We start from the raw sequence: 24,163 nt of genomic DNA, 5'->3' as shown, positions 1-24,163 counted from the left end.
TTTTTTTTTTTTAACGTTTATTCATTTTTGAGACACAGAGAGACAGAGCATGAATGGGGGAAGGTCAGAGAGAGAGGGAAACACAGAATCTGAAACAGGCTCCAGGCTCTGAGCTGTCAGCACAGAGCCCGACGCGGGGCTCGAACTCACGGACTGCGAGACCATGACCTGAGCCGAAGTCAGACGCCCAACCGACTGAGCCACCCAGGCGCCCCAAGTTGATTCTTCTTAATATGTGTTTTTAAAGTAGTATTTCTCATTCAGGACCTGGACTCTAAGGACTGTGGCTGACTCCATTGTCTTGGAACACAAAGAAAAAGACAAGGGCAAGACAACCCATGGCGTCAAGGCTCTCGCAAAAATGCAAAAAATGAGTAGTTAACAGTCTGGCTGCAAACAGCTTCCCAAATTCCTTTACCTTCATCTTTGAATCGAGAATGCACTACCAAGCTGGTATCATAAAATGCCCCGGTGACATGGGGAAGGGAGAGCAGGAGACTAATACTAATTACTAGGGTGACTACCAGCATTTCAAGCCTAAAAGGAACAAAACCAGTCATCAAAATTATTTCCTGGCATCAATTTGGCATAGTTGTAGTGCAAAGGGAAAAAATAAAAATAAAAATTAAATGAAAATAAACTGAGTCCTTCAAATTATTTGGAAACTTCACACCAATCTCATTTCATGGCTTTCTCCCATTAAAAATTTTATCTACCATCAAGTGATACTACCTAAGTAAGAAAACCTTTAAGGAGTAAAACCAAGATTCAAAGCTGGGCCCTTTGTATAGACTCTTTTCCATTTCCTGTCTCAGATGCCTGCCTGCCTTCTAATAAGACAAACTTTTGGCAGGAACATAGAAGGTATCCAGACATTTGGATGAATTGGACAAGGAAAGCCTAAAATGAACAAAGCCTGGGGCTTGGAAATGAGGCACTCTTTTAAAACCAAAGAGCCACAACAGTGGCTAAATAATATAATGCTTTCTGATAGAGAAATTCACTTTTTAAAAAAATGAGGTAACACCATAGTTCTCATGGACCATTAAGGTAGTGTTCCAAATTAGTGCCTTTCAGATCAAGTTGAGACCGTAATGTCTAAACAAAACCATTAACATACACATGCCCCATACATAGTTCTTTAACAGATTTAAGTTTCATATTGTAATCAATACATGCATAATTACTTACTTGTTTCCTTCTGTAATGAGCAAACTGAGAGAGGCCTAGAACACTTGCAAGAGCACCTCCTCCAACAAGAATAGTCCCTTTCACTGCCTTTTGAAATGCCATTTCTTACCCTGCAAAGAAAAACAAAAAGGAAACAGAAAGAAGTGAATTAGGATTTTTATTAGATAACAATCCCCATAATAAAAAGAGACTCGCAATTCTGAAACTGTGCTAAACTAGAAAACAAAACAGAAAATAAGGAAGTTATAATGGGCCAAAAACAACGCTCAAAAAAAAAGGAGACCAGGGAACTGACCACGTAAGAGTGGCCTTCCAACAGGAATTAAAGAGGAGAGCAAATTAAGAGACAACCGAGGATATTTACACAGCATAAAGTCAAGAGAGCCGTGACAAGAAATGGTATTGTGTATCTGTACTTGCAGATTTGTTCCACTGCTAATCCCTTCCACAGGGAGAACTGGGGGAGGTCTGACACTAGCCCAGAGTGAGCTTCACATTTACTTCAGGTTCCTTGGCACGTTTTTAACTCAAACTGCAGCACGACTCCCTTCCTGAGCTTTGTCCTCCTAAGGAAGCTCTCACTAGAGCCAAGAGCCAACACAGTCCTTGTCGCTAAAGGAGTCTACACTTGACAGGGAAAAAGTCAACGGAGGGGCCCCTGGGTGGTTCAGTCAGTTGAGTGTCCTCCTCTTGATTTCGGCTCAGGTCATGATCCCAGGGTCTTAGGATTGAGCCCCGTGTAGGATTCCACACTGAGCACAGAGTCTGCTTAAGATTTTCTCTCTCTCTCTCTCCACCCCCCCCCCCCCGCCCCAGGCTTGTGCTCTCTCTCTCCTTCTAAAATAAAAATTTAAAAAGAAAATTTTTTTTTAAGTGAAAGGAAACCATGCAGATCCTTTCACAAAATGGCAGAAGATCATTGCTAGTGATTGCCATAATTCCTTTCACTATGGGAACTTAACAAAAAAAGTTTTCTTCTAGCCAGGTTGCATGGCACCACAATTTCAAGGGAGCCCCTTCATATGAAGCAGTCTTCGTGCTTACTATATATTTCTGAATAAAGCCTTATATTGCATTAGTTCCTTGACTTTCTTCTCACCTTGAAATACATATATACATATGTACATATATACATATACATATATACACACACATACACACACACATATTGTGCCATGGGACTAATGAAATTTTTTAAAGTGTTTTTGAGGGCTTCAATATACTTTAACTTTGTCAGAAACAACACACACAAAAAGGGAATAAAAATGAAAATTCCACTAAAAGAACTCTTGCCAGCTTTTATTTTGCTAAACTAAAAAAAAAAAAAAAGATAACACTGTGTGGTCACATAAAAAGAAGAAGGAGAGGAAGAAGGAGAAGAAGAAGGAGGAGAAGAAGAGGAAGAAGGAGAAGAGGTAGTAATAGTTCTAACTTAGAGTTGATAGTGAGCAATTTGATCTAAGACTTTCATCCACCAGAGTAGCTGGCACACCCACACCTTACAGGGAAGGCACCACCCTACTTTCCTGAATGGGTGGAGGTCAGACCTGTCTGGACAACATACCTTATCCTCTACAGGTATCTTATGACTCAGGAAAGTATTTAATATAAAGTCAGTTTTAACCTAGGGATGGTAAAGAACATATAGATATCTCAACGTAAGGTATGTCACCGTTAAAATGTTTGGGTCCGTATAGGATGAATAGAATCTATTAGCTAACTACGTTAAATCAAAGAATTTCAGTGAAGAGGATAACTGCGATTCTATAGAAAATTTATTTTGGAATACTGTAAATTACATACTAAAATAAAAGTTGGCATTTCTGAAAATTTTATTTTTCCTCTGATCTCACTCCTTCTGACAAAGTAATAAATCCTAAGACCCATCTTTTTTTTATTAAGATTGTCATCAGAGAAAATATTTCACAGGCATATGTTTCTCTACTGCTGGAGTTCTCTTTGTCAAACATGCCCTCTTTCCCAAGTTATGCCAAACAACTTGTATATGATGGCTAGGGGCCGCCATTCATCAGCCAACTCTATGCAAAACCTTACGTCCAAGGTTGCTCTGATAACTGAAAACCTCAACTAAGCCAATTTGGAAGGCACTCATTTGTTACAGCCCACCACGATTCCTAGTGCCTTTGTATGTTCACATGGGTGCCTATCACACGACAATGGAAACCCCAGCAGCCTAGAGACAGACTAGGTAGGACTCAAGCTAACTGGGTTCCCCTGACAAGGAGGGACCGAGAATAGAGACCTAGTTCTATTTACCTAAACAATGCATGTGCCCTCCCCATAGAGACAGCAGCCTGGTGGTCCGTTGGATGTGAGTTTTGTAGCTGATTGACTTTAACTCAGTATCATTGCTTCTGAATGGATAATGTCATTGATGACCTCACAAAGGATACCACACACCAACATAGCCAACGGAGGCATGTTATATAACACAGTCAAAGAAAATGTCTCAGTGGAGGTGTTCACTCAGCCAGTTCAGTTTGGAGTCTTACAAACTGTGTAGGTTTGTAAGATTTTACAATTCTGTGCGTCCCTGTATTCCCTGCTCACCTTAGTAGAGTGCTTCAATTTGACTTCTGAAACCAAAACAGACCAATGGAGATATTTTCATGAGTTTTCTCAATGAGCCACTAATACTCATGAAAACTGCATTAATATATTATTTTTCAGAGTTAGTGATCATATAGAATATAATCAATATTTTCTTTTTCCCAGTAATTTCATAAAATAACCAATGCTTAGGGGATCATTATTTCTACTGGGATCAAATCCACCTAAGATCATCTAGCTAGCTGTGATGAATAAATCACACTTACATGTAATTAAAAAACAAAAGCACAAAATCAATTTCACCTGGCTCTCCTAAGATTATTCTCCTCCTCCTCCTCATCCTCATCAATGTTATAATGATAACAGTTGACATTTATTGAGTATCTCCTAGGTAGTAGGCACGGTGCTTTTAATTTTACACACATCAGCTCCTATCACCCTCACAACACCCTAATTTCATAAAAGAGGCAGTTGTGGCTCAGAAGGAGTAAGGGATTTGCCCAAGGTCACCAACCAGTAAGTGACAAAACCACAACTTAGTCTATACTCTTAACCACTGATTGGTTCTGCCCTGCCTTTTGCTCTCAGAAAAGCAACTTCTCCCCAAGGGCCACACCATGTTTTACTGTTATTCCTAAAAGAAGACCCTCTTTCTCAAACACTCACCCCACGTATACAGTCCTTGGCATTAGAGTTTCCCTAGGCAATGAAGAAGGCTTTGGCAAAATATCTATGGTAACCTTCTGTCACATAATGTTAAGAATTTTGTTTTACTGTTGAACAAAAGAAATTTAAAACCAGATAAATATAAACCATATGCTGTGGACTACTTGTGCCCACTTGCATTCCATTATAAGGAGACAAGTTTTCACAGTGATTACAAAGGGGAAAGATTGTTTCCATCCAAGCAAAAGCCCCAACCAGAAAATCATCAAAGAAAGGGAACAAAAATTTCGATAAATCTTCACCTTTCACGACCAAAAGTGTGAGAAACCAAAGGTAGAAAAATCATCCGGAAATAAAATTCGCTCAGTTATTGCAGCCTGGTGTCTATACGTAATAGCCTATGAATTAAATTGCGTATACATTGACTCAGGACCAACTCTTGCATTTGTACAGACAAGTAAGTGCCAGTCCTCCAATTCTTGCAAGGAGAACAGCAACCCAACTCAAAAACCCCTGAACAGGGGTGCCTGGGTGGCTCAGTCCGTTGAGCGTCTGACTTCAGTTCAGGTCACTATCCTACAGTTTGTGGGTTTGAGCCCCGCATCAGGCTCTGTGCTGACAGCTCAGAGCCTGGAGCCTGCTTCGGATTCTGTGCCTCCCTCTGCCTCTGCTCCTTCCCTCCTGTGCTCTGTCCCTCTCTCTTTCAAAAATAAGTAAACATTAAAAAAATTAAAACAAAACAAAAACAAAAAACCCTAAACAAAAGGTAGTCAACTAAACAGATCAGTGAGTTTATGAACTGCCCTCAGGTGCTTACAGTCAATTTGGAGAATTAAATATCAAAGTCGGTCTTGTAATTCTGTATTACAACTAGTTGTGCTATATTGAGTGTTATTAATACTCTGATAGACCCTGAATAGCAATCTTAAGAAAGAACAAAACTGGAATCATCATAATTCCCGATTTCAAACTATATTTCAAAGCTATATTAATCAAGAGTATGGTACTGCCACTATAAACAGACCTATAGATCAATAGGGAGCCCGGAAATAAACCTATGCATATATACATGGTCAATTAATTTTCAAAAGGAGCCAAGAATATACAATGGGGAAAGGATAGTCTCTTCAGTGTTGTGAAAACTGGACAGCCACATGCAAAAAAAAAAAAAAAAAAAGAAAGAAAGAAATTGGACCACTATCTACACCATACTCCAAAATAAACTCAAAATGGATTAAAGATCTAAATATAAGACCTCAATCTGTAATACTCCTAGAAGAAAACATAGAGGGTAAGCTCCTTGGCATTGGTCTTGGCAATGATTTTTTTGGATTTGACACCAAAAGCAAAGGCAACAAAAGCAGACATAAACAAGTGGGACTACATCAAACTAAAAAGCTTCTGCACAGCAAAAGAAACCATCAACAAAATGAAAAGGCATCCAGCAGAATGGGAGAACATACAAATTTGCAAATTATATATCTGATAAGGGTTGATATGCATAATAGATGAAGAAGTCACGCAAGTTGACTGCAAAACAAACAATTCAACTGGAAAAACAAAAAACAAAACAGGCAAAGGGGCTCAATAGACATTTTTCTGAAGAAGACCTACAGATGGCCAACAGGTACATGGAAAGGTATTCAACATCACTCATCATCAGGGAAATGCAAATAAAACCAGGATTAGATATCAACACACACACGCACACAGGTGAGGAGGGAGAGAGGGAGAGAGAGCACAAGTGTTGGCAGCGTGGACAAAAGGAACACTCATGCACCGCTGGTGAGAATGCAAATTGGTGCAGCCACTATAGAAAACAGTACAGATGTTCCTTAAAATATTAACCATAGAAGGAAAAAAAAAGTTAAACCTAAGACTACCGTATGATCCAGCCATTTCACTTCTGGGTATTTATCCAAAGAAAATGAAAACACTAACTTGACAGATGGTCCCAAATTCACAAGAGTAATCAGAGCTAAAGGTATGGCTTAGGGAACCTTACGCCTACCCCCGACAGCAGGTCACTGCGACACAATAAAATGTGCTGACTTCTAGCCAAACAAAAACCGGGTTTGCCACTTCTCATAGTTTCCTGACCCATCCTTCTAGCTAACCCTGCAACTTATCTGGCACAAGCGAATTCTTAGCTGTCCTTCGGGACTCTCATTATGGAAAGACTTCAACGATGACCGTCCTGTTTCAAAGAGTCCTTGGGGACTCGCCACTTCTGCCTCCTCTCATTCCAAAGCAAGGTTACTCTCCCACTTGGATCACGCATTTGAATAATCTCCCCACACACTTTTAGACTTAAAAACAAGAAAGAAGTACCCATTGAAAAAGGCTGAGGGGTAGGAGTGACTGGGTGGCTCAGTTGGTTAGTTGTCTGACTTCGGCTCAGGTCATGATCTCATGGTCTGTGAGTTCGAGCCCCGCATCGGGTTCTTTGCTGACGGCTCGGAGCCTGGAGCCTGCTTCGGATTCTGTGTCTTCCTCTCTCTCTGCCCCTCCCCCGCTTGTGCTCTGTCTCTCAAAAATGAATAAATGTTTAAAAAGAAAAGAAAAAGGCTGAGGGGCCAGCCTCTCAGCAACCACCCACAAAGTTATTCCGGAACAAGACCACACTTCTTGGCCCTTGAATTCTCCAAATAGAGTTCTCAAACCCTTTTTCCCTGTCACAGCTTCTTTCTGAATTTAGCTTAAATAAAAATCCATCCAAGGGTGCCTGAGTGGCTCAGTCGGTTAAGTGTCCGACTCTTAACTCAAGTCATGATCTTGCTGTTCACGGGTTTGAGCCCTGCGTGGGGCTCTAAGCTGAAAGCCTGGAGCCTGGTTGGGATTCTGTCTCTCCCACTCTCTCTGTCCCTCCTCTGCATGTGCGTGCTCTCTCTCTCTCTCTCTTTCTGTCTCTCTCAAAATAAATAAATAAATTTAAAAAAAATCCAAATGGATTTATCACTCATCTGTGGAAGGAGCCCTGGGTCTCTTCACTTTTACAAAAATTCTCCTATTCTCTGGCCACTTGTGTAGAAATAACAATTTCCTTTTCTATCTCCATGCTCTCCCTTCTTTTAAATGGGTGGGGGTGGGGGCCAGATGCACAGAAAAGATCATTTTCAGAAGAGTAATTTCAACCACAAGCTGTGCAGTCCTGGGGACATGCACTCCCTTGCAAGATGTAAGGGCATTCTATGCCCCTCTGACCACCTATGGCAGGTGCTACTTCTCTAAGCCTTTTACCTAAGCATCTGGAGGTCCAAAGGTAGCAAAGAAGCTTCTACTTGAATTGTGCAGTCATCTATCCTACACGTGCATGGAAAACCACTCCATCTATTCTGAGTCATGTCACTTTTTCAAACCCACAGAAGGCACAACCGCACAACTCAGAAGACCAGGCCTCAAGATCCACCTGCATACAAATTCAGTGACTTATAGGAGAAGGGTGTGTACATCCTACAAAATATGGGTGTAGGACCATATACAAGGAAGTCTATCATCATCGAACTTGGAAGCAAGTCCACAGCAAAATAAGTGACCACAAAAGCACCTTCCCACCCAGCAGTCCAGTTCTAACTATAAAAGCCAAGATTTCTTGGTGTTTTGAATTGGACACGTTTCAAACAAAGCAAAACCTTTATTATTCCGATCGATGATATATCAGATGTTTTATAGAATTCCCTTTAAGAAAGTATATCCCAGGGGCGCCTGGGTGGCTCAGTCGGTTAAGCATCCGACTTCGGCTCAGGTCATGATCTCACGGTCTGTGAGTTCGAGCCCCACGTCGGGCTCTGTGCTGACAGCTCAGAGCCTGGAGCCTGCTTCGGATTCTGTGTCTCCCTCTCTGACCCTCCCCCGTTCATGCTCTGTCTCTCTCTGTCTCAAAAATAAATAAACGGTAAAAAAAAAAAGAAAAAGAAAGAAAGTATATCCCGGTTCAGGCACACCAAGTGTATGCTGATAAAGCGCTTAACAGACCAGTAACAATCAAAGCACACCACGCACTACCTTCTCTTTCCCCAAGGCGGGCTCGACAGTGCGGATAAAGATCAGCACTCGGCCTGCAAAGGCATCCTCCCCGGCCAAACGAGAGGCCCTTGGAGGCACATACTTTTTACACGGTGGAGTGGGAACCCCACAGAAACAGAGTCAGCCCTCAAGCATGCTTTTTGAAAGCTGTCAGACACAAATGAACAAAATAATCAACATCACAGGCCCATCAGCCTGTTCTCTGGAAACAGAAAGGAGCTTTAGTCCATAAGCTGAAAATGAATTGGTCCTTTTTTGGTTGCTTTCAAGGTTTTCAAAAAAGATTTTGGGCCAAGACTGGATAGGAAATGGACCCAAAGTTTATCCGCAGAAGACTATCCCAATGGAAATAAGTGAATATGTGTGCGTGTGTGTAAAATATTATGTTATATTTATACATATTTTAAAAGCCACAGACACAAGAGTAACAATGACCCCCTAGAGTTTTAAAAAATACATAACGCTGAACAGAATATCAAAGGACAAACATAAAGGGTTTTCTGAAGTCACTAAGAACAGTATTCTCTTGATAAAACAAAATAAATGAAAGAACCAAGTAAAAGTCACCATGAAAGTTAGAAATATAATGAATCTTCAGATTCTGGATGTGCAAAATTTTGGATTATAGCTGATGAGGAAGCTAAAGCAACACAATCACACATTGTTGCCAGAGCATCCAAACCCCAGCTTTGACACTAGAACCCCTTAGGGAATTTTTCAATTTCCAATCAGTTCCCCCAGGAAATCCCAAGACAGAGGGGCTCAACCCAAAAGATTGAGGAAAATCTTAACAAAGGAAGACTATTTCAATGAAGACAAAAGAGAAAATCAGAAAGGGAAAAGAAACTGAAAGAAGGCAAACGCAATGTTTATATTGGTTCACCTCGCTTCCAGCCAGAAAGTACTTTGGAAACGCTTCCCACTAGTCTCCCTGGGACCCTCTGGGTCAGTTACGTCATTCTAGGAGCAAACACATGGCTCCAGATGACCGAGAAAGAGGTTAGCCCAGGACCATTCCGCAGGCTCATGGGAGGGCAGGAGCCTGGAGGCTTGACAAAGGAGGAGCTGGCACAGAAAAGGGTTCGGCTGGCTCCAGGGGTTCAGATCAGAGATTAAGAAATGTAAGCAAAAGGCACAAAGAAAAGAAAAAAAAAAAAAAAGAGAGAGAGAGAGAGAGAGAGAGAAAACAAGGTCAGCAACCATTTAAAGTGAGCCAGTGAAAAGTCTCTGTTTACAAAAAAACTTGTCTCAAACATTCTTACATGAATCCTTCTGGTGTGCAATTGCAATTTTTGTTTAACTTAATATGTAAAGCCATACCAATTAAAGCATTTATTTTACAAAGTTGTCTAAAGGGGAAAACATATAGAAAGGAAGGAGGAGCAGCACAAGATTGTAAACTGGCACTCTAGTCCTCATTTATTATGTAAGACTCAATTGCTAAAAAAAAAAAAAAAAATGTTTCCAAGGCAACTTCCATATTATGTATTTGTTTTCTGCCAATTCAAAAATGCACACCAATAATATAGTCACACATTTGACCCCTTTCCCTTATTTCCATGAGGTTCACTATAGAATTATAAGAAATCAATAAAGCCCTTCTCACCCAGTAACAGACTTATATTCATTAAATGCAAATGATCTTCGTTTAATTCATAATGGAATGATTTGCTTTCCATAGAATTGCTTTTAAAAATCATAAAGAACGATAGTTAGCTCATGCAAGTGAACTTGTTTTGTCTTTTAAATTCATTTTAAAACTAAAATTAATCTATATTCTTTACCATCCTAGACATGTCAATGGATTTGTGTTTATAGTTGTAAAATCCTATCTTTAATTTTCTTTGTTCACCCTATATGTCATTTAAGGTAATCTTGAAAAACATAAAATACCCTCCTAAGTGAAAATCTGGAGCATTAGTTCCCCCAAAATGCCCACCCCTTACAAAGACACAAGTCTGGTTTAGAAACTTAGTAGATAATGTGCCTAGTATGAAATTTAAAAACTTGCATTTACATATCAATAATATGAAATCCTCACTTAAAAAGAGTACAGTAGACACTTACAAACACTTTAATTCTGCTTTGAGGAAGAGAGAAAGTTACCAGTGAATCAAAGAACAAAAAAGTTCTTTCGGCAAACAGACCACAGTAGTCCTGTGCTTCCCTCAGTATTTCTGCTCCTTTACTAATGCTATTGTTGAGTTAGAGAAATGGTTCAAATTCCTTCGGCAGCATAAACCCTTTTTTAGATTTTATTTGCTCTTATAAAATCTACTTCAGTAATTAAGAAAAAAAAAAAACAACCCTTTGTTATGAAACAAATTGCATGCCAAACAATAGAGTTCAAAATATCTGTTTTTACATTAAAATATATCACGCCTCTCATTCAGATTTATTGTAACTATAACAAAGCCTTATAAAGTAATCACAATCATGGCTGTTGAATACACATACCAAAATGCTTCATAAAAAAGCATCTACCTCACCATATAAATAAATGTATATTAAAAGGACTTAGGTGCTATAAAATAGTACATGGCACTATTTCAAATGAAAAGTTTTTAAAAATATATACAGATGATAATGAACTTAAACTCTATAGTCAAAAGAAATACACCTTAAGAAAATTTCAGTGAAACAGAATGTTCAGAGAAAGAAGTGCTTCGGATAATTGTGTTTCTATTTGCCTGGATCTCAACCAGAGATCTCTTTTGCTGTTTCTCCAATATCTTATATTTTTTAATTAAATACAGCATTATGAATTAGGATAAACTATACACTGAGTGTGGTTACTTTTCTTTGCAGATTCAAAAAATCTTAAAGACTCAAGATTAGAGAAAGACAGATATCACATGTTTTCATTCATATGTGGATCCTGAGAAACTTAACAGAAGACCATCGGGGAAGAAAACGGGGAAAAATTGTTACAAACAGAGAGGGAGGGAGGCAAACCATAAGAGACTGTTGAATACAGAGAACAAACTGAGGGTTGATGGGAAGGTAGAGGAGAGGGGAAAATGGGTGCTGGGCATTGGGGAGGGCACTTGTTGGGATGAGCACTGAGTGTTGTATGGAAGCGATGAGCCATGGGAATCTACCCCCAAACCAAGAGCACACTGTGAACACAGTATGTTAGCCAACTTGACAATAAATTATATTAAAAAAATAAATAAATAAAACTGTTCTCTCAACATTGCCAATTACCCCTCCCAAAAAGAAAAAAGAAAAAAAACCCTCAAGATCCTAACTGTGAAAACTCTTTTTTAATAGCATAGATATGGAAAACTTGGAAAAGTTGACTTTTTTTTACTTCAAAATGTTGACGCCAATTGATTTACTTAGCTTTTGTTCATTATTTTTATCACCCAATGGAAAGAAAATGTACCAATTCTTTCACAAGTTCCTGTTGCAATTGCATTATGCATGTCATAAGAAACACATTTTAAGAAGTAGTTGTTGAAGATAGTTTATGAAACCCTGAGCTCATAAAAAAAAAAAAAAACTATGACTGATCATTTTTATGATAATTAGTTATAGCACAATAATTTCAGTTAATTTAATTTACTTACATTGTAAAAAAAAAAAACAGTTCTAAATTTGATTATAGCTCGATTACAGCTCTATTAACGCACAAGACATGGCAGGGAGTTATAATAGAGACCAAGAATGTTGGGGTAGGAAGTCAGTTATTCTGCTTCCTTAAGCTTGAGAAGATCCCCAGGAAATAAAGCCAACCACTTTTTACATCCTATAGCCATTTTTTCCCTGCAGCCTGCTGAAATTTGCATTTAAAATTTACTCCCCAGTGTGTCTACTAATCCACTACATGTATAAATGTAACTATCAACACATTACACACACACAAAGCTTAGATGCAAAGGAAACTGAAGATATACTACAGTCAAAATAATTATATATATTGTATTATTTAGCTTAGTGATCACATTCCCTAGAAACGTCTGACCATAAAAGAAATACAAATTGGACAACAGGAAAGACAGACTGCAGAGTTCATATTTCTAACGAAAATTTCTTTAAAATGCATGGAATACAAGTAATATGACATTTTGTAAATGCCCATTCCCTCACCCCCCAAAAAGGAAAAGCAAAATAGTCAGTCTTCTTTCACCTATGCAAAAATAATAAGCAAATCTGTATTTCCACATCAGTCTTCTTGGCTAAAACAGTCTTGGTCATAAGATTCTATTCTCCCCATTTGAATGAGGCATCCTCTTCAAGCCTCTCCTTTTTAGATTTCTTCTTTTCTTCTTTAAAAGGACTGGCACACACTCTTAAGTGGAAAGCATTCAAGTACTAGACTATAAACAAGAGTAGTCACTGTGCATGAAATACTGTGTACCAACATTACTCAGCTAATACCCTAGCATTTGACAGTCTAAAATTTAATAAAAGGCACCAGAGAAGATAAAGGGTTCTTCTTCTCAGTATTCTCTCTAAAGTTGTTATTGCTAAGAAAGAAGAAAGAAAGAAAGAAAGAAAGAAAGAAAGAAAGAAAGAAAGAAAGGAAAAGTGAGAATAGACAAACAAAAACACAAAAACAAACCTCTATACTCTTTTAATCCTAGAAACACCAGAAAAAAAAAAAAAAAAAAAAAAAAATCACTAGGTATGTTCCAGAAGGTGAGATTGAGGAGACTTTCCTTGCTATTCTGTCTCTACCAGTAATTTGCTTTGTGATTTCAGGCAAGTCATTTGAATTTACTGATCCTCACTCCACCTATAAATGAAGTCTTTTTTAAAATGTGCAGAGCTATTTTAACTTTAAATGTGTATTATTTTGTCTGTTCTTCATTCAATAGCTACAGGAGAAGAAAACACTGTCATGCATTAAAGGCAGTACTAGTTTAATCTCCTATGTATTTAGCTCTCTTGGAATGATTAAGGCTTGCATTCTTTCTTCCATTCAGTAATTATTGACTGATCACCTAACGTGTTCCAGGCACTGAACATAGAACAGAGAACAAACACGAAAATCCTTGTCTTCTAAGAGCTTTGAGTGGAGTTCACAGTTAAAAAAAAAATAAAATAGGGGCACCTGGGTGGTTCAGTCAGTTAAGCGTCCAACTTTGGCTCAGGTCATGATGTCACAGTCTGCGAGTTCAAGCCCCGCGTCAGGCTCTGTGCTGACAGCTAGGAGCCTGGAACCTGCTTCGGATTCTGTGTCTCCCTCTCTCTCTGACCCTCCCCATTCATGCTCTGTCTCTCTCTGTCTCAAAAATAAATAAACATTAAACAAAATTTTTTTTAATAAATAAAATTTAAAAAGTCTAAACTATTTTGAATTAAAATATTTCAAAAATGCAAGTCACACTTTGTCTTCTTAAAAAATGTATTAACCATGAATTCAATTATTGATGACTTACAGCCATCCCTATGTACATTAGACTAAACTGTAAGGGCGATGCTCTGAAGAACAGTAAAAGGAACAACACCATTAACCTCTTTATTAAGCGTCCAAAGCCAGACTTGTTCCCATTTGAATTCTTCTGTTTATAAAGTTTTTCTGCTTCTTCCAAACTATCAGGCTGATGGTAATTTTCCCTACAGATCTTTGAGCTCTCTAGCTCACTTGTTTGTTTTGATTGTTTTTAAGTTTATTTATTTTGAGAGAGAGAGAGAGAGAGAGAGAGAGAGTGAGTAGGGGAGGGGCAGAGAGAGAGGGAGAGAGAAAGAGAACCCCAAGCAGGCCCTGAGCTGTCAGCACAGAGCCCAACGCGGGGCTCCATCTCGGGAACCGTGAGATCATGACCTGAGCCAGAATTAAGAGTCAAACACTTAACTGACTGAACCACCCAGGAGCCCCTCTCCAGCTCAGGTCTACCTTGTTATTTCACTGTGGTCAGAAAAATGAGAGCCAAATTAGTTAAAACTATCCTTAAAATACCAGTAAGTATCTCTGAGAAAGGAACAGGAGCAACTTCAGTAAGCATTTCAACATTTGGATTTTCAACATTCTGGCTCCATCTATCTATACAAGGGCCCTTCCCCTCCTTCTTTCCTAAGTTCTCGGTCAGCGTTGTTCACCAGATAATTTCTGAAGTTTGCTGCACACAGTATGGACCGACTCAAACTGCATTAGTCTGTTATAAAGCTTAAGAATTTCCAATCAGATATAAGCACATAGTCCAAGATCAGAAAAAGAAAATTGTTACTTCAGTTTTGCCTCATCTGAATTAAATCCACATTATCTTGAAAAAACAAAATGTGGCAAAGCTGTTGGCTTCTGCTCTGGAAACAATTAGAACATTTTTCTGTGCTCTCTTGGATTCACAGAAAAGTTTACAGATAAATGGGCCAAAAAAGAATCTATTTGCCACTCCTAAAAAAACTTAAAAATTCCTTGTTAGAAATTGCCTTATGAAAAGCACATTTATTGTTGGTGAGTCAAACATTAAAAAAATTGTACACTCTAAGACACTAAAGCAAGCGTTCGGCAAATTTTCAGGAAAGCACCACGGAAGGACCTACCCAGGTAGGAAAGATGAAAAAAGGGGCATTCATTCCTCCAACATGCATTCAACCAGGATTGACTGAATGCCTGCTGTATCCTCTGAAGTGCTCTAGGGGCTCGTGGTTTCTCCATTCTCAGGGATTGGGAGAAACAAAAAATAAACATGTGAGCAAAATTGAGTATTTTGAAACTGACAAGAGCTGTGAAGAAAAGAAGATGGAATATCAGGTGAGAGAGTGACTGGGGTAGGAGGAATCTATTCTAGATCAAATGTTCACAGGGGTGATTTAGCAAAAATGTAATTGAGGGGGAAGAGCCAACCACCCAGGGATCTGAGAGAAGGGCCTTCCGCACAGAGGGGACACGCATGCAAAGACACTTAGCATGTGCAAGCTTGACCTCTGCTGGAAACTGAAACTCCGCTGTGGCTGCAGCACAGTGAATGATGTGGGCGATGGGTTCCAAATGAGGTCAGCGGGCCATGTGTGCTGAGTCACATATGACTTTCCTCCTAGCAAGGTGTTTATTTTGACAAGACACAAATAGAAAAAATCAGTGGAGGGTCTTAATCAGTGCAATGATACAATGGAATTTACAGGGAGGGAGGAGGGAAGCCTAATTCTAGCGACACTGCAGAGGACGCCTTTTTAGGGCAATAAGAGCAAAAACAGTCATTTCCTCTTAGGGACACCACTAGCCATGTTCATAATGAGTAGATACAGTATGAAAAAAGGACAAAATCAGGAGAAAGGAAGGAAGAGTTAACAAATCACATGAGACAATAGTAAAAAATGTAAACCACAATCAAAAACAGTATTCTGCAATAGGAAAACAAATACTTCAGGGATAATATTGAATATAAATATCTACTGAATTTACACACTTGAAAGATGGCTCGATTCCACTCAGTCTAACAAGCTGGTAACAAAGAACAGAGAGGGTCAACTGAGAGAGCCTCTCAAATGCCAACCTCACACGTCTTTTTTTATATTTGTATTCCCCATTGGGCTAGGGTATTTTTGCAGGTGACTCTTTCCCCCCACAACTCATTATATCTTGAACTGATTTTGGACCCATGTTGGAAAAGAACCCTGGGTCACAGCTCAACAAGCCAAGGCACCCGGAATATCTGCCACCAACCACAGGCAGGAAGCTAAAGAGCTCTGTGAAACTTACTGACCCACCGAGTATAGATTTAATAGACAAGAGAGACTGCATATGATTAATTACAGTTATTTATATTTATGGGTTTGAATCTTGAGGATGCCTGGCCTCTCCCCATTTTATTTCATAATATTCCCCCTGCTGGAGCCTGAAGAGCAAAAGTCAATTGCCTGAGTGTTGGCATCACACTGGAAACTAAAGGGCCATGCATTTCAATTCCAGCTCAAGAAACACTCTGGCTGAGCAGATGTAATTCACCAGACCCCAGCGGGCTAGGCTCGCACTGTTGTCAGTCAAATCACATAGCTGATGGAAATCAGCAGAGCACATTAGCAATTTATATTCAACAGCCTCTTCTCACCCATAAATTTTGAGATAATGTTAAGTAAAACTTAAAGTTAATCCAAAAAATTCAGTCCACAGGTTGAGCCTGTGTCCTTACCATGAGGCAGTCAGAAGGCAAGTGACTCAAAATAGCATTTCTAATAGGATTGCTGTCAAAACTCCAGGTTCTGATATCAATGTAGCGACCTTCAGGCCTGACCTCACCCAGTGCACTTATGCCAACCTCTGGGTCAATAGTGTGGCAGCAGCCAGCAGCACGGTTTGTTTTCCGGACTGTATTCTGGGGCAGCCAACCCCTATGACAATCTCACATAAACAAAGCCACCTGACTTTCATGGACTTTGGTTTCCCCGTATAAAAGACTGACATAGCCTGTACATTTCCTTTCTCATGACGCTGGTAGATCCCATGACCCTGGCCTTTAGCTCTCCAGGGCCTCCTGCCATTTTCCCCATCTAGACTAGACAGTGGGTGTAGGCCATTTACCAGGCCAACTTAATGACTGCCATCAACATCTTACCTGATTCCGACTTGAAAAAGCAACATGTTTATGATGGTAATAATTATAATAAAGTGAAGAAAGTTCTAGAAACAAGAGGACAGACTAAATAAGTTAAATATTCTAGAATTTCTTTACTGCTTACAAATTAATTCTTTCTAGATTAATTACACCCCTTATGGAGATGAGGTTATGAGCAAGTAAAAATTAATTATGAAGAGGACAAAAGTAGATAAAACAGAACCTGTTTGTGTATGTATTTCTGTTTTAAAGTATACGTGCAAAAAAATAAATAAAGCCCATGTGTGCGTGCACACACACAAAGGCTAGAAGGATATATCCAAAAATGTTTAAACTCTCATTCTTGAACGGGAGGGTTGTAATTCATTTTTATTTTCTTCCTTGTGTGCATCATTTTTAAATTTTCCAGGATGAGCGTGTATTTTTCTTGTATTAAGACAAAAAATTACGCATGTATATGTGAGAGAAGAGAGAAAAAAAAAATTAAGAAAGAAAGACAACTTGAAAGAGCACCATGCAAACAGATAGCTGACATTTGACTAAACTCCATATCATCTGACCATTACCTGAGTGATTCCTGTTGTACAACTTTTCTCATCTTTAATGAATTAGAGTCAAAGAGTCATGCACAGAAAGTAAAAGGATACGTTGTCTTTATAGTTTATTAGGAATCTTGAAGCAAGAACTGGAAAACGTCACAGAATTGTCTGCCTCACTCTGAAGAACAGACTCCATCCTAACCAGAATGGATTTGCCTTGAGCATCTGACACCGTAACTATTTAAGCCTGGGTGAAACCACACCTAAACTAGTCTTGAATTTTTAGTTTTTTTCATATTACATCTCTCGGGGATTTAAAGTTCAAGACAACATCAGAAATCTCAACAACTAATCAAACCAATGACCGCAGAGCTGATCCGACTTACTAGAACTCGGTGTGGCCCAGGGTTCAATTCCGTAAGTGTGGAATCTCTTCAGCCAACAATATACCTGAAGGATCTCTACTGTGCCAGGCCCTGAAGGAAGGCCACAGACACAGAGAGAGGCCAGACCACCCCAAGCAGCGCCAACCTTTCCCACCTCTCCCCATCCCGTGACAATTCAGTAACCACATGCAGGAATACTGCTACTGCTCTGTGCATGGCTGAGATCCTTCTAGTCCCTGGAATATTCAAATGCTACCACTGACCAGGCAGGAGAACATTCTCTGAATTCTCTGAAGGCAGTTGGTGTCGGGGCCATCAGAGACAGACAGCCCTAGTCTGAATTGAGCCACTTTTAAGAGCTGTGTGCCTGATTGCGAGCCTGAGCTTCTCATCCATAAAAATCTCATCTATTTAGACTGAGAATTTGAGATAATGTAAATAAGATGTAAAAACACATCTGTGGTCAACAGCTCTCACTTGCTAATACCTAAGATTACTGAGCACCTATAGTTTCCCACATGAGCGAGGCCAAACTGGGGTGACAGAAAAGACTAGTTAGAGAAGAGGACAAAAACAGCCAATCTACATGGGGTCATAGCCCTGTGTAGCCTATGTGACACTTGGCTCTGATCAAGCAAGGGCACTTAAAACTCACCGACTAGGGAAATGAATCACATCACTGCCCTGAAAACACTGTAGGCAGGCCTCTTCGGGCATCTCTCTAGCATCCCTTCCCCAAATAAACGTTCTCTCGAACAGAACGTATACTGTTATTTGTGGAGTGTTCTATCAAAAATAAAACTCTAGACGGGCGCCTGAGGGACTCAGTCGGTTAAGTGTCCAACTTCGGCTCAGGTCATGATCTCACAGTCTGTGAGTTTGAGCCCCGTGTCGGGCTCTGTGCTGATAGCTCAGAGCCGGAGCCTGCTTCAGATTCTGTGTCTCCCTCTCTCTCTCTCTCTCTCTCTCTCTCTCTGCCCCTCCCCCATTCATGCTTTGTCTCTCTCTCAAAAAAAAAAACAAAAACAAAAACAAAAACAAAACTTTAAAATAAATAAATAAATAAAACCCTAGAAAGCCTAACATCTAACACAGATCTAACTCCAGGCCAAGGGTGCCTATTACAGAGGCCACAGGGAGGCAGTGGCTCTTTCATTTTAGATCAGGCTCTAATCACGTGGAGTCCAGTGTTCTTATGGTTATCTCCAGAGTTCAGCTGATGCATTTAAAACATTCCCTGTAAAAGGCTTGATCAAAGGTTTGTGGCCTGAGTTAACCCAAGTCACTGGGACAACTCTGACCCACAAGAGTGCTTTTGTTTTGTTTTGTTTTTTTTTTTTTTTTTTTTTTTTTTTTTTGGTCCTCTATTTAGAATATTTCTTGGTATTTATTTTTAGTTCAGAGAGGGTGAGAAATTGCTCTCTGGCCCCATCACAAACCCTGAGCACCACCTACCTTAGAGAAAATACTAATATAAAATAAAATGCCATCAAAACAGTCAGCTCTCTGAGTCAGTATTTTTTTCAAAGAACAAAGATATTTCTCAAGAATGTATCCCTTCCAGCATGATGCCCTGGATCTCAGGATGTAAACACATAGACCATGACTTTGGTTAACCTTGCAGCACAAATCTGGGACTAAGGGTCAGTCATCTCATCTTAAGTGCCCAAATGGGTCTTTTCTGATCATTCATTCAATGCATGCCAGCCATGCCCAATGATCTACTGTGTCCCCCAAACCACCTTTACCCATGCCCCCAGAATCCCCCCCATTGCCCCCAGACTCCTCCACCCCCCATGTACCTTTGCCCTTCCCATCCCCCAACCATTCCTGCCCACCTACACTAAAGAGTGACGCATTCCCACCACCTCATTTCACACTTCACACAGTGTCCTTCCCACTCTTCTCTCACTAGGCTCTTACTCTTCATGTCTGGTTTACATTCTCTTTATTCTTTGTTACGTATAGTTAATCAGTTAGTTCATGTAGGATGAGGAAACCAAGGTTTGAAGACACCTCAAAGGAACTGGGCATTTTAACCAAGGTTCCAAAAGGCTCTACACACCAGTCGTGCAGTTGTAGGTGGGCACTGAAAACTGCCCGACCAATCATACGTAACACAACCACAAAACCACATTTATTCGATGCTTGTATTCCTTTGAGTGTGTCGTTAAAAAAATCAATAATTGCAACTCGGCATAAAACAATGACAGTAGTGAACAGAATCATGGGACAACTCAAATAAATAACATTCACTGGGTAAAAGAAAAAGAACACAGGATTACATCTGCTTCCCATCCTAGCCAACTACATGGTCACCAATTCATCTTCTGCTCCAGCAGAAAATTTGCCTCCCCTGATGAAGTAAAGAAAAAGAGGACACACAAAATATGATGTAGATCTCACAACAGAAAGGCCACACGTAGACTCAAGTATGTATTGAATTTTCATTTATTCAACCAACATTCGTTGGGCACCTACTATATTAAACTGCGAGTAAATAAAGATGAATAATTTATAGTTTCCATCTTTAAGAACTCAGAGCTTAGAGAAGATTCTAAAACAAATACAAGTGATACAAATCAAGCTTGGACTAACATCAAGGAGCTAACTAAATCAAGGGGCTAACAGAGTAATTGCCCATGAGACTGAACATCATCAGGGCAGGTCTGTAGAGAAAGCAATAATAAGCTCAAATGTTGAAGGTTCGCCGGGTCCTAGGTGAACATGAGCAAAGACATGATGGTGTGAATGAATACTGTATTTTCAAGAACGAGGGCATGTGATACGCCGAGAGCACAGGATGGTATGCAGGAGTCATAAGTGAGGAGGTGAGGAGACTGAATGGACAAGCAGGGGTACATCTCTAGAGATCTTATATGCCACTCAAAGGATTTTGGCTTTTGTCCAGTAGGCAACAGATTGCCAAGGAAGGCTTTTAAGCACATTTATTGGCTGTACGCTATGTTATAAAGACTGTGCTTGTCAATTTATACAGGTTATATTAGTCCTTAACAACATTCCTAGTAGGAATAGACAGAATCACATTTGAATTGAAAAGACCATTCTCCCATTCCAAGTTCCCTGGAGCAGTGTTTAGAGATAAACTAAAAGGATGTCAGTCTGCGAGCAGGGAAGTCAGGAGACTGGATGTAAATATCCTGACACAAAGTCCTAAGGGTCCAAATTAAACCAAAGACAGTGACAATGGAGCAGAGATCACCAAGACTAAATTCATTTTGGAGAAAAGACTGCTAAGATGATTACCCTCAGAAGCAGCACTCCTTAGCTTCTGCCACATAATGGAAAGCACCTCCCCCAGGGGTTAGACCTCCATCTTGGCTGAGATGACTGATGCTCCCAGCCATTTGTCAGCAGTCCTCAGGCCCCAAGGAGGTCTTTGTACTACAATTGGCTACCACACTATCAGGAGATGCCTTTGAGCTATAGATACTCTGAGGAGGCTTTTCCTCACCCTTGCCACAGGGTCTGCACCCAGCTTCCCCCAAGATACTAGGGGACCAATCTCAGCATGCTCCACAATCCTCTACACTTTGGTCATTACCAGAAGTCCAGACTGCCCCATTTCTCACCTTGTCAGCAGCCCTCCCTCCTTTCCATACTGTCCTCTAGAACTCAAAATCTATCCTTAGCAAAGTCCACAATGTCTCCTTCTCTGAATGTTCTAAAAACATGCAGAAAGCAAGATTTAACCTGAATTTTGAAGGCTGAAGCCTATTAACACCATTTTCCCAGCATCCCATAAAGAAGAGGTTGTTAATACTCTCACATTTAAGTCTGATGTTCAACCACTATGAACAGGGATGGCTGCACTCATGGCTAAAATACCAAAACATCTCTGAACTGGGTGATAACCGCCCCTCCCCTGGGACCTTGCAATGATTACACAATTTAAGTTAATGTCTGTCTTCACCAAAGCCCCCCATGGGGCTGCTCCAGACCAAAGGCTTGCAAATGTTAGACCCATTCCATTAAAGTTGTAAATACTTTGAGTAACACCTCTGATCCTATCACAAAAATCCCCCAGCCTGAAGATGGATTAAGTGTCTCTCCAAGTCACCTTCCAACTTCTCTATCCTCTTTCAAATCTTATCAGTTTTGAAGTTCATGTCATGAGACTTTACCACCCATTATCCCTTACTATTACTTACCTATCTACTGCAGTTTCCCCTTATTCCCTGACCTTAGTACCTGGCTGTTTCCTTTCCAAACATACCTGCGCTCATTCTTGCTACAGAATTCTACATCTACATGAAGCCCTAGTTTCTACATCGCTGCATCTCTGATGATCTTCTCTTTGACCCTGCCTCAGCCACCCACTCACACTGCCATAACCTCTGGTTTTGGCATCATGATTACTTGCAACAGCTCTGAGATGTCAGCTTCAAGAATCCCACACTATGAACGCTACCTTCTCTTTCTCCAGCTCATCTACTCCTCTATTTCCACTCCAACATCTTCCTGGCATTATCTGGCTTTCCAGTCCATGGTCCCTTCAGTTTTTTCCACTATCAGTTACATCCTCACTTACCTTTCGGTCCAGCTTTGGGTCAAGCTCCTTGACTGTAACCTCTCCCTTACAAGTACTTGTTCCTCTCTTTCTGATTCTTGCCTGGCAAATCCCCAAGTTGGTTAAACGCAACTATTTGCCTGTTCTACACCCCCATCTAACAGCTAAAGAAACTGCCTAGAGAAAAACACAACCACAACTAGCCTCAATTTAAATTCATGACTGGAAAAAAAAAAAATCGCAGCTGTAAATCTCTAATGGGCAATCCACATTGACCAGTAATCCTATTATATTTCCCCCAGGATGTTTCAATATAGCTATTTCAATTCTCCTTTTTTCCAAAATCCATCTTACCCCTCCCTTCTCCAACATCATCACACTCCCTTGGGAAAATAGAAGTGATTAGCAAAGAATTTCCCACTACCTAAACCATGACATATCAGCCTCTGTACCCATTCTTTCCGCATTCTTTTACTATAAATGAAATGACTCTGTTCCTAGTAAGGACCAACCTCTACATTTGTGCCTTGGATCTCCTCCCTTCCTGGTTCTTCAAGCATTGCACTCCAACAATTAACCATCACTCTCTCCCGCCTTCATCAGTTTTTCCTCTCTACTTCATCATTCCATCATTTCGTCTCTATTTCAACTCTCTGGTCCTAACAAATCTTCCCCTAACCAATATCTCCTTCAAAGAACTTTTCCATTCCTCTGCTTCTCTTCACAACAGAAATTTTTGGAAGAGTTGTCTGTAAGCACTCTGCTTCCACAACACAATTCAATGAGCTTCTGTCCCAGCCTCTCTACTTAAACTATATGTCAAATGGTCAAAATCACAAATGACCTAATTTGACCAAACACGATCTCTCTGACATAGTAGAAACATTGCCTTATAAAAATAATTTAAACTCTTAACGCCAGGAACACCACACTCTCATGGTTTCCCTCCTACCCCATTGGCAACTCCTTCTCTTCTAAATAACATAGGACTCCAATGGCCCCTCTCTCTAACTATACATTCCTAATAGGTAATTCCATCAAGTATCTGATACAAACTATATGCAAATAACTCCTAACTCTGTATCTTTGGCCAAAACCCTTCCATTTATCCAAACTCCATTTATCCAATTGTCTAATTTACACCTCCAAAGGAATGTCTAATAAGTGCCTCACACTTAACACAGCCAAAACAGAATACTTTGTATCTCCCATCAAGCTTTCTTCTCTCCCAAATCTTCCCTTCCCAGTTTATGGCCCAGGTGCACAAGTAAAAAATGTAAGCCTTTGTCCAGATTCTTGTCTCCTGTCTCTAGATAATTATCTATCAGCAAGTTCAGTCAACTAACTCTATCTCAAAAACAAATCCTAAATCCATTCACTTCTTTCCATCTTTAACACAACGCTTGTCCATATGCAATACAATAATTTATAATATATATGTATTTGGTCATTCATATGACCTGTGAGCCACTGTTGCAAATCAATCACACCTAACAAGGAGGTCGTTAGAACCTCCACTCTTTAGCCAGTCGGTCAGAAGCACAGTTAACAGCCTGGGATTTACAACTGGTACTGAAATGAGGCACAGAGGGCAGTCTTGTATGCCCAGTCCCTAACCCATGGAATCTGATGCTATCTCCAGGTAGATAGTGATAGAATTGCCTGGTATTGTGTTGGAAGAAACCTCCACACACAAACTGAAACTGGGTCCAGGAATGCTAAAAGACCATACAACTATAATTTCTCAGT

The 24,163-nt window shown here is 40.0% G+C and overlaps 1 protein-coding gene across 4 annotated transcripts in view; it reads right to left on the bottom strand.

The window, feature by feature from the left end:
- GPD2 (glycerol-3-phosphate dehydrogenase 2) overlaps nt 1–24,163 on the bottom strand; it is a 219,336-nt gene that overhangs the window by 103,158 nt on the left and 92,015 nt on the right. For 3 of the 4 annotated variants that reach the window (XM_042948829.1, XM_042948830.1, XM_042948831.1), the window contains one exon: nt 1,192–1,301. In XM_042948829.1, coding sequence (XP_042804763.1) covers nt 1,192–1,293 — 102 coding nt within the window. In that variant the 5' untranslated portion in view covers nt 1,294–1,301. Of the gene's footprint in view, nt 1–1,191; nt 1,302–3,468; nt 3,552–24,163 lie in introns of those variants that run through there. The other variant, XM_042948828.1, reaches the window with a different exon arrangement.

Source organism: Panthera leo, chromosome C1, assembly GCF_018350215.1.
Source record: "Panthera leo isolate Ple1 chromosome C1, P.leo_Ple1_pat1.1, whole genome shotgun sequence".
NCBI classification, from domain to species: domain Eukaryota; kingdom Metazoa; phylum Chordata; class Mammalia; order Carnivora; family Felidae; genus Panthera; species Panthera leo.
The sequence above is the reverse complement of the archived record's forward strand: the minus strand, read 5'-3'. Positions and strand labels throughout refer to the sequence as shown.